Source organism: Oncorhynchus tshawytscha, linkage group LG34, assembly GCF_018296145.1.
Source record: "Oncorhynchus tshawytscha isolate Ot180627B linkage group LG34, Otsh_v2.0, whole genome shotgun sequence".
NCBI classification, from domain to species: domain Eukaryota; kingdom Metazoa; phylum Chordata; class Actinopteri; order Salmoniformes; family Salmonidae; genus Oncorhynchus; species Oncorhynchus tshawytscha.
The window spans coordinates 2,019,480-2,030,206 of NC_056462.1; the positions used below are offsets into that span (position 1 = coordinate 2,019,480).

The 10,727-nt window shown below is 42.1% G+C and overlaps 1 protein-coding gene across 1 annotated transcript; it reads left to right on the forward strand.

Moving 5' to 3' along the window:
* Nucleotides 1-440: 440 nt before the first annotated feature.
* cnga1a (cyclic nucleotide gated channel subunit alpha 1a) lies at nt 441-10,399 on the forward strand. The gene is made up of 11 exons (XM_024398427.2): nt 441-674; nt 979-1,095; nt 2,860-2,922; nt 3,852-3,905; nt 3,976-4,149; nt 4,302-4,406; nt 7,492-7,598; nt 7,823-8,127; nt 8,313-8,618; nt 8,812-9,423; nt 9,601-10,399. The coding sequence occupies exons 2-11, from the start codon at nt 998-1,000 to the stop codon at nt 9,910-9,912; spliced, it is 2,136 nt and encodes a 711-aa protein (XP_024254195.2). The 5' UTR covers nt 441-674; nt 979-997; the 3' UTR covers nt 9,913-10,399.
* The last annotated feature ends 328 nt before the right edge of the window (nt 10,400-10,727 follow it).

The window sequence follows — 10,727 nt, forward strand, 5'->3', positions numbered from 1 at the left end:
CTTAACTCCTTTCCTTCATCTGCCCTAAAATGAACTGGGAGAGTGAAAAGCACAGGCTCCTCAACGGTATCCGACACGCAGATTTACCCTCTGTGTTTTCAGACAAAGGAAATAGGGCGGGGATAGGAAGCCACTTTAGACTATTGAGATGGCCCTTGTGTATCAGCAGCAATCCCAGAGTATCAAAGCGTCACACCCCCACTTGATGTATTGTTATGACAGCGTGAGAAGCTGTGAAAGGGAAGATCAATTTCTGTGTTTTGTGTATTGTTGGATGGATGAGGCAACTTGATGTATTTTACTATTTATTGTCAAATAAAATGCATTCATTCTGGAGTGGTGCCGCAAAGGGCCCTAAACATAGAAAGGGAGTGGAGGAGGGTGACCGCCCTGAGACTTTGCCACCACAGCCACTTTCATCCAGCTCCATAATCCTCAAATCCCACTCAGGGTCAGTCAGGAGGACTCAATGACACCACTACTGCACCCATGCTTATTTTGTATCCATTCATCAAATTAGTTGTATATCGGTGTGATATATAACTTGAAAGGCTGTTCATCTATACTTACATTACACTTGGATTAAGTGTCAGTGTGGAGTGGGAACTCTAGGACTGCTTATCTTGAGGTCTGTGATGACTATGGACAGTGCACTATGGTGACTAGAGGTAAAGGTAAGGCTACATGAAACTGAATGTAGCATTTTATTCAGTAAACAAAGTTGTGGTCCTTGTAATTGTGATATTTTTTTCCGTCTGCTGTCAAGATAAAACCATAACAACATTAGCAGTAATATATGGATGTTGAGTACGCCTCTGTAATTCACAAAATATATTTGTTTATCTACTTTGTTGTCATTATGTAAACCCTGTTGTATTGAATACATTCATTATATCTAAACATGCAGTTTCACAATGCAAGAACATTTGTGTTTTTGGCATAAGGACAATATGTCTCCATTTGCTTTGTGTTTGACAGGCTACCCAGATTGGCTGCCATGATCAGCACATCAAGCACTCGTCCGTTCCTGGCGGTTGCGCCTCGCATTTCTCCAAACATGGCCACAGACACAGAGGAGGACAGTGAGGATGAAATGTAAACAATACATACAGTTGAAGTCGGAAGTTTACATACACCTTAGCCAAATACATTTAATCTCAGTTTTTCACAATTCCTGACATTTAATCCTTGTAAAAATTTCCCTGTCTTGGATCAGTTAATTAAGATCACCACCTTATTTTAAGAATGTGAAATGTCAGAATAATAGTAAAGAAAATGATTTATTTCAGCTTGTATTTATTTCATCAAATTCCCAGTGGGTCAGAAGTTTACATACACCCAATTAGTATTTGGTAGCATTTCCTTTAAAATGTTTAACTTGGGTCAAACGTTTTGGGTAGACATCCACAAGCTTCCCACAATAAATTGGGTGAATATTGGCCCATTCCTCGTGACAGAGCTGGTGTAACTGAGTCAGGTTTGAAGGCCTCCTTGCTCGCACACGCTTTTTCAGTTCTGCCCACAAATTTTCTATGGGATTGAGGTCAGGGCTTTGTGATGGCCACTCCAATACCTTGACTTTGTTGTCCTTAAGCCATTTTGCCACAACTTTGGAAGTATGCTTGGGGTCATTTTCCATTTGGAAGACCCATTTGCAACCAAGCTTTAACTTCCTGACTGATGTCTTGAGACGTTGCTTCAATATATCCACATAATTTTCCATCCTCATGATGCCATCTATTTTGTGAAGTGCACCAGTCCCTCTTGCAGCAAAGCACCACCACAACATGATGCTGCCACCCCTGTGCTTCACGGTTGGGATGGTGTTCTTCGGCTTGCCAGCCTCCACCTTTTTCCTCCAAACACAACGATGGTCATTATGGCCAAACAGTTATATTTTTGTTTCATCAGACCAGAGGACATTTCTCCAAAAAGTACAATCTTTGTCGACATGTGCAGTTGCAAACCGTAGTCTGTTTTTTTTATGGAGGTTTTTGAGCAGTGGCTTCTTCTTTGCTGAGCGGCCTCTCAGGTTATGTTGATATAGGACTCGTTTTACTGTGGATTTAGATACTTTTGTACCTGTTTCCTCCAGCATCTTCACAAGATCCTTTGCTGTTGTTCTGGGATTGATTTGCACTTTTCGCACTAAAGTATGTTCATCTCTGGTAGACAGAACGCGTCTCCTTCCTGAGCAGTATGACGGCTGTTTGGTCCAATGGTTTTTATACTAGCATACTGTTGTTTGTACAGATGAACATGGTACCTTCAGGCATTTGGAAATTGCTCCCAAAGATGAACCAGACTTGTGGAGGTCTACAATTCTTATTTTCTGAGGTCTTGGCTAATTTCTATTGATTTTCCCATGATGTCAAGCAAAGAGGCACTGAGTTTGAAGGTAGGCCTTGAAATACATCCACAGGTACACCTCCAAATTGACTCAAATGATGTCAATTAGCCTATAAGAAGCTTCTGACATAAAGCCATGACACAATTTTCTGGAATTTTCAAAGCTGTTTAATGGCACAGTCAGCTTAATGTATGTACATTTCTGACCCACTGGAATTGTGATACAGTGAATTACAAGTTAAATTATCTGTCTGTAAACAATTGTTGGAAAAATGACTTGTGCCATGCACAAAGTAGATGTCCTAACCGACTTACCAAAACTATAGTTTGTTAACAAGACATTTGTGGAGTGGTTGAAAAACGAGTTTCAATGACTCCAACCTAAGTGTATGTAAACTTCCAACTTCTGTATAACTGGACCTGTTGGTCCAATTGTAGTTTGCTACGGAACTTTATTGATGTCGTCGTGTTTTCATTGGCTGTATTTTAAATATTGTTTGTTGTTTCCAGACATGAAACCTCTCCTGGCCCAGGGCGTCTGTTCAATGTGAACAACAGTAACAACAATGAGGAGTGAGTCCGTCCACATATACTGTGTGTGTGTTTGTGTGTTGTGTGTGAGTAGTGGTGGTAGTAGTAGTTTTATTTCATTACATTGTTGGCCATAAATGGCAACTAAAAGCTAAATTCATACACAGCACATACAAGTAAGCAAAAACAGTAAAACAAATCAGGAACTTTATTTGTTATTTTACCTTTATTTAACTAGGCAAGTCAGTAAAGAACCAATTCTTATTTACAATGACAGCCTATGAACAATGGGTTAACTGCCTTGTTCAGGGTCAGAAAGACAGATTTTTACCTTGTCAGCTCTGGAATTTGAGCTTGCAACCTTTTGGGACAGGATCAGATAGGTTCAGAGTCATTAAGCAGCGCACCCCGTAGCGTAGCCACTTGACTTTGACAGCTACTCCTCCACGACCAAAAAGTAGCACCCACCTGGGTGATGTCGCTGGGGCCGGAAAACTCACCCCTTATCAGTAGTGCAAAGTAGGCTATTACAGTCCTCAAGCCTCTGCCATCACCGCAAACCATCTCAATTGTCCTTCCGCTTCAGACTTCTCCTCAACCTCAAGCCACGGCATTTAAAAATACAACACTGCTACTTAGTCAGTTTGCTAGCTAGTAGCTACCTAGCAAATGTCCACAATGGCACGATGTGGGACCAATGTGGGTGAAAGAATTGTCTCCGCATAGGCTACCCACATTGGACATATGCGCCTTTGCTTATCGGCTCCACATTGGCCCCACAGCAGGTGGCCCCAAGGGCAGCCCTCACTTTGCCTGAAATAAGCCCACCCTTTTGGATCTCCTGCCTGTTACAATGTATCAGAAATTATTTACAGAGACAGCAGCACAGTCTGCTAGCCATTACGGCTGCCATGGCAACCCTCAGTGTGTGTGTGTGTGTGTGTGTCATAAGATGTGTCCTTTTACCCCAGGGAGGAGAAGAAAAAGAAGAAAAAGGAGAAGAAAGAAAAGAAAGAGAAAAAAGAGTAAAACACTTACTTTGTCCCTCTTTTCCATGAATGCTGCATAGTTAGATAGAAGAGAGGTGACATGCAGAAAAGCTTCAAAAACTTGTATTTGTTTTCTCAGGAAAAAGAAAGAAAAGATGAAGCAGAAAGAGCAGGAGGAGAAAGAAAAGGAGGAGAAAGAAAAGGAGGAGAAAGAAAAGGAGGAGAAAGAAAAAAAGGAAAAAGAGGAAAAGGAGAAAAAGGAGAAAGAGAAAAAGGAGGGGTGTGTATGATAGCAATATCTCAGCCGAAGCGATATACTGATATCAGCATTGATATCTGTATATGACCATGTTTAAATTAAATATTAGGTATATTATTATTATTAAGTATAATGTATTAAGTATTACATTCTCCATCTTCCTTTCCTTGCAGGCCCAAAGAAGGGTTTTTCATTAATCCAGCTGGCAGTCTGTACTACAACTGGCTGTTCATTATCACAATACCAGTCATGTACAATTGGACCATGATAATAGCCAGGTAAAAATCTACTGTTTAAAATATGTAGTTTGTTTAAAATATATGGTTAGTTAGTGGCATGGAATGGATTCTGAGGCTATAAAATAAGTTATTATGTTTCTTTTTTTACAAAGTTTTCCCTTTTATACAGTACCAGTCAAATGTTTGGACACACCTAATCATTCAAGGGTTTTTCTTTATTTTTACTATGTTCTACATTTTAGAATAATAATGAAGGCATCAACACCATAAAATAACACATATGAAATCATGTAGTAACCAAAAAAGTGTTAAACAAACTTAAATATATTTTATATTTGAGATTCTTCAAAGTAGTAGTTGATGACAGCTTTGCACACTCTTGGCATTCTCTCAACCAGCTTCTCTTGGAATGCTTTTCCAACAGTCTTGAAGGAGTTCCCACATATGCTGAGCACTTGTTGGCTGCTTTTGTATCACTCTGCGATCCAAATCATTCCAAACCATCTCAATTGGCTTGAGGTCTGGTGATTGTGGAGGCCAGGGGCCTCTAAATTTGGCGCACGTGGGCGAGCGTCTTGTCCCACCCTTTTAACGCCCATAGTTGCCTATAAATAGTCAGTGAAACACCCCTAATTAATATTCTTCCATACTGACTGCATGACGACAATGATGGCAAATCCCGACAGAAAGGCAAAAAATATATATTTCACCCAGTGTGAAATGGAAGTTCTTGTAGGGGAAGTTGATTGTGAAGAAAAAATACATTGTTTGGTGTGGCCATTACAAATGCCAAAAATGCGTTAGAGTGGTAGCATGTGGCGGGCGTTATGAACGTTGCTGGCTCAGAAGGTCAGACCCTCTCAGAAATAAGAAGTGGTCCGACATAAAAGTGGAGTCCAAAATGCCTTACACAGACAAAGTGTTTGTGCCACAGGTGAGGGAAAGGGGACACCGGAGCTCAACCCCCTTAATGAGCGACTTGCCAGTATTATAGGGGAATCCCTCCTGAGTGGAGTAGTGACAGAGGTGGAGGGGGACATGGCAAGATGCACCGGATGAGCCGGGTATGCAATTAGTATTTTTTTATTTGAATAGAGTAAACCAAATGCATTGAAGTTGGTGTTTAAACATTTATTTCCACAAACAATTGTGACATTTTCAAAAAAAATTGAGTCACTGTGTGTTCGGTGGTGCTGCAGCTGAGCAGGAGCTGAGTGCCCCCAGGCTCGGTGACTCCAATGCACCTCGTGCGTCACAACCCTCCAGAGGCCGTGTCCTCACAGATGCAGTCCTGCAAATGCAAAGAGACACCATCGACACTATTAATGAGGTTTATTTTTATTTTACCAGGCAAGTCAGTTAAGAACAAATTCTTATTTTCAATGATGGCCTAGGAACAGTGGGTTAACTTCCTGTTCAGGGGCAGAACGACAGATTTGTACCTTGTCAGCTCAGGGGTTTGAACTTGCAACCTTCTGGTTATTAGTCCAACGCTCTAACCACTAGGCTACCTGCCGCCAAGGAGTTGAAGTGGGACAGGCGTGGTTTGGTTTCTGCGGGTCCTTCTCTGAAGAACTGGGCCCACTACAGCACAGAAAACCAAGAGAACAGCGCTTGGTAATCGGAAATGGCCACTCATTGGCCAGTAAATCTTGGTCTCGGGAAATTCGCTCTCTCAGAATACTGTGAAGCATTGAGGAGGATGTCTGATGGTGTGGGGGTGCTTTGCTGGTGACATTGTCAGTGATATATGTGTAAGGGTCAAACAGCCCTTACCCTTACACAGCCTAGAGGTGTGTTGGGTCATTGTCCTGTTGAAAAACAAATGATAGTCCCACTAAGCGCAAACCAGATGGGATGGTGTATCGCTGAAGAATGCTGTGGGAGCCATGCTGGTTAAGTGTGACTTGAGTTGTAAATAAATCACTGACAGTGTCACCAGCAAAGCACCCCCACACCATCAGACATCCTCCTCAATGCTTCATGGCAGGAACCACACATGCATAGATCACCTACTCTGCGTCTCACAAAGACACAGTGTTTGGAACCAAAAATCTCAAATTTGGACCAAAGGACAGATTTACACCGGTCTAATTTCCATTACTCATGTTTCTTGGCCCAAGCAAGTTTCTTCTTCTTTTTGGTGTCCTTTAGTAGTAGTTTTTTTTTGCAGAAATTCAACCATGAAGGCCTGATTCACACAGTCTCCTCTGAACAGTTGAGATATGTCTGTTACTTGAACTCTGTGAAGCATTTATTTGGTCTGCAATCTGATGTGCAGTTAACTCTAATGAACTTATCCTCCGCAGCACAGGTAACTCTGTGGTGGTCCTCATGAGAGCCAGTTTCATCATAGCGCTTGAAGGTTTTTGTGACTGCACTTGAAGAAACTTTAAAAGTTCTTTACATTTTCCGCATTGACTGATCTTCATGTCTTAAAGTAATGATGGACTGTCATTTCCCTTTGATTATTTGAGTTGTTCTTGCCATAATATGGACTTGGTCTTTTACCAAATAGGGTTATCTTCTGTATATCTCCCCTACCTTGTCACACCGCAACTGATATGCTCAAATTCGTTAATTAAGAAGGAAAGAAATTCCTCAAATTAACTTTTAACAAGGCACACCTGCTAATTGAAATGCATTCCAGGTGACTACCTCATGAAGCTGGTTGAGAGAATGCCAAGAGTGTGCAAAGCTGTCATCAAGGCAAAGGGTGGCTACTTTGAAGAATCTCAAATATTAAATATATTTTGATTTGTTTAACACTGTTTTGGTTACTACACGATTCCAAATGTGTTATTTCATCGTTTTGATGTCTTCACTATTATTCTACAATGTAGAAAATGGTAAAAAATAAAGAAAAACCCTTGAATGAGTAGATGTGTCCAACATTTTGACTGGTACTTTATATAAACAAAGTGTAAGACAAAAATAGCTTTTCCAGTAAATTCTTCTCTTGTGTAACTTCACATTATCTTCTTACCTACCTGCAAGTAAATTCCCACTCGAAGTACCGAGTGCATTTCCTTTTAAAGACTGTCACATTTTGTTTAAGAGATGCTTGTATTAAAGCATGGTTGAGCATCTAACAGTTTTCTCTGCTCTGTGTCCTGTGTGTCAGGGCCTGCTTTGAGGAGCTGCAGCATAATCACCTAGTCACCTGGATGATTCTGGATTACATCTCTGATGTCCTCTACCTGGCTGACATGGCCTTCAGGACCAGGACAGGTGTGTGTGTGTGTGTGTGTGTGTGTGTGTGTGTGTGTGTGTGTGTGTGTGTGTGTGTGTGTGTGTGTGTGTGTGTGTGTGTGTGTGTGTGTGTGTGTGTGCGTGCGTTTTAATTTCCTTTCATTTAATGTTTTATGTCCGCTCTTTCAAATTGATACATCACATGTCGCAGTTCTATTAGTACGCATGCTACTTTTATTATTTCTTCCAATATATTTTCTCAGCCTACCTGGAGCAAGGCCTGCTGGTCAAAGACAAGAAGCTACTGTTGGAGCGTTATATCAGCAGCCTCCAGTTCAAGCTGGACGCCGTCTCCATGCTGCCCACCGATGTGTTTTACATCTACCTGGGGATCAACTACCCCGAGATCCGCCTCAACAAGCTCCTCCGAATCACGCGTATGATGGAGTTCTTCACCCGCACCGAGACCAAGACCAACTACACCAACCTCTTCCGCATCTCCAACCTGGTCATGTACATCATCATCATCATCCACTGGAACGCCTGCCTCTACTACTCCTTCTCTAAGGTCTTTGAGTTTCCCAGCTGCTGGATGTATTTATTGTGATGTCGATATCTGCTTTTCATATGCATTTCTTAGACCTGTTTTGTCCTATGCCCAATAGTACTTGTTTAATGCTTTCATTTCTTTGTGCTTTTATGGTGTACATTTATTATACAAAAATCGAGTAATCAATTAATCAATTAATCTAGTCCATCGGCTTCGGCTCTGACCCCTGGGTCTACCCGGACCTGAATGACCCAGAAGAGCCAGAGTTCGGGGAACTGGGGAGGAAGTACTCCTTCAGCCTCTACTGGTCCACACTGACGCTGACCACCATCGGCGAGACGCCATCACCGGAGCTGGACTCAGAGTTCTTCTTCCATGTGCTGGACTTCCTTGTGGGTGTGCTTATCTTTGCCACCCTGGTGGGCAACATCAGCTCCATGATCTCCAACATCAGCGCCGCGCGGGTCGAGTTTCAGGCACGCATCGACAACATCAAGCAGTACATGCAGGTGCGTGTGTGAGGTTCGTAAAGGAGCCATCAAAGTACTGAGGATTTGTTGACTCAAATGTTAGTGCACTATTACACTTTATAGAAATTATGTTATCGCCCATTGTGGGGTTGGAAGGGCAAGTGGTGCGTCACAACGGTAGGTCTTATATATCATGAATACGAGTCAATTTCTCCCTATAACACCTCTACAGAAGTGGAAGGTGGACAAGGAGCTGGAGCTGCGAGTCATCACGTGGTTCGACTACCTGTGGACCAACGACAAGGCTCAGGATGAAAGGGAGACGCTGCGGTACCTGCCCGACAAGCTCAGGGCCGAAATCGCCATTAACGTCCACCTGGATACTCTCAAGAAGGTCCGCATCTTCGCTGACTGCGAAGCAGGCCTGCTTATTGAGCTGGTGCTCAAGTTGCAGCCTCAGGTCTTCAGCCCTGGCGACTACATCTGTAAGAAGGGTGACATCGGCCGTGAGATGTATATTGTCAAGGAGGGCAAGCTGGCGGTGGTGGCTGACGATGGCGTCAAGCAGTTCTGCGTGCTGGGAGATGGCAGCTACTTTGGGGAGATTAGTATCCTAGCGATAAAGGGTTCTAAGGCAGGGAACCGGAGGACGGCCAACATCCGCAGCATTGGCTACTCAGATCTCTTCTGCCTGTCCAAGGATGACCTGATGGAGTCATTGACCGAGTACCCGGAAGCCAAGGGCATGCTGGAGGAGAAAGGTCGTCAGATCCTGCTGAAGGACGGCCTGCTGGAACTGGACCCTTCCAAAATTATCCCCGAAACCACAGAAATCGAGGAAAAGGTTGGAACTTTTAAAACTTGCCTTAAAATACATTTCCTTTGCATAACTGCCTTTTTGTACAGTTATCTGTTTCTTGTTTTTACTATTTTAATGCACAAACTGTTGGACTTTAGAAATGTTGTACAATGTAAAGTGCATTCTAAATGTGACATTTTATTATTATTATTTTTATTTAAGGTGAACCGCATGTACAGCAACCTGGAGTTGATGCAGACCAAGCTGAAGAAGCTGCTGGGAGACTACAGCACCAGCCAGAGGGCAACGAGGGAACGCATCGCTGAGATAGAGAGGCTGACTGGAGAGGTTGTAGCAGAGGAGGACCTAGATGAGGAGGAGAAGGAGGGAGGGGAGGAGGAGAAGGAGGGAGGGGAGGAGGAGAAAAAGGGAGAGGAGGAAGAGAAAAAGGAAGCGGAGGCAGAGGAGAAGAAGGATGAGGAGAAGAAAGAGGAGGAGGAGGAGGAGGAGGAGGAGGAGGAGGAGGAAAAGTAGAGTTTTTGTGAGATTAATTATTTTTGTGTGTGTGGTCTTAACACAATTTGAGCTAACTGGATATAGACCATTAGAAAAATAAAAACTGCTTGAATTGAAGTCTGCTTGAATATTGGTTAAAACAAAGGGCATTTTTTTCTGGTTGAAGGGTTTTCAGCTTTTGGAAAATCTATGATTATTGAAAGCTGATGTAACAGACTTATTACACTATTTTTATTAAGATAATTCAACTACTAGAGGGCACCAGAGGCCATAAAACTACATGTATCACTTTCACACAGGTCTTTTTTAAATGTTTGGACCCCATGTGTAACACACAAATTGACCACATGAAGAAAGTATATGATATGAATTGGCAAACTGCCAGTCGGAAAGCAATACTGCCCAAGCTTGACTATTGTGCTGTGGTTAACCCTCAAACTACTCAAACTACTATCAATATTTTTTAGCATAGCCCAAAGTTAGTTTATTAAATTCTTCAAATGTTTCATGACTTTGTCAATTAATTTTATTTTCTAATACATCAATATCATTGGTTAGTGTTTCTGTATCACTATGGACTTTAAAAAAAGGTAAGTATTTTGGGGTAATTTCGACCCCAGCCAAAAACAACTAATTCCACCTATAGTAATTTGATAGATAGGACCTTGTTTGGAATCTAGGTTTATCTATAGATATAATAACAAGTTATCAATAACACCAAAGGTTGGAGGGGGACCTGTATCAGTGATTTTTAACAGATAGACAAATCATCTGCAGTGATGTAGCTCCCCATGTCCTCATCTAAGAATGTACGGTCTGTTGGAGTGATCTCT

What these genes read in the sequence shown, in the direction of transcription:
- cnga1a (XM_024398427.2), top strand. Translation starts at nt 998, where the DNA reads ATGATCAGCACATCAAGCACTCGTCCGTTCCTGGCGGTTGCGCCTCGC. An exon ending in GAAAAGAAAGAGAAAAAAGA is followed by an intron (nt 3,906 to 3,975) that starts GTAAAACACTTA and finishes GGTGACATGCAG; the next exon opens with AAAAGCTTCAAAAACTTGTA. An exon ending in CCACAGAAATCGAGGAAAAG is followed by an intron (nt 9,424 to 9,600) that starts GTTGGAACTTTT and finishes TTTTTATTTAAG; the next exon opens with GTGAACCGCATGTACAGCAA.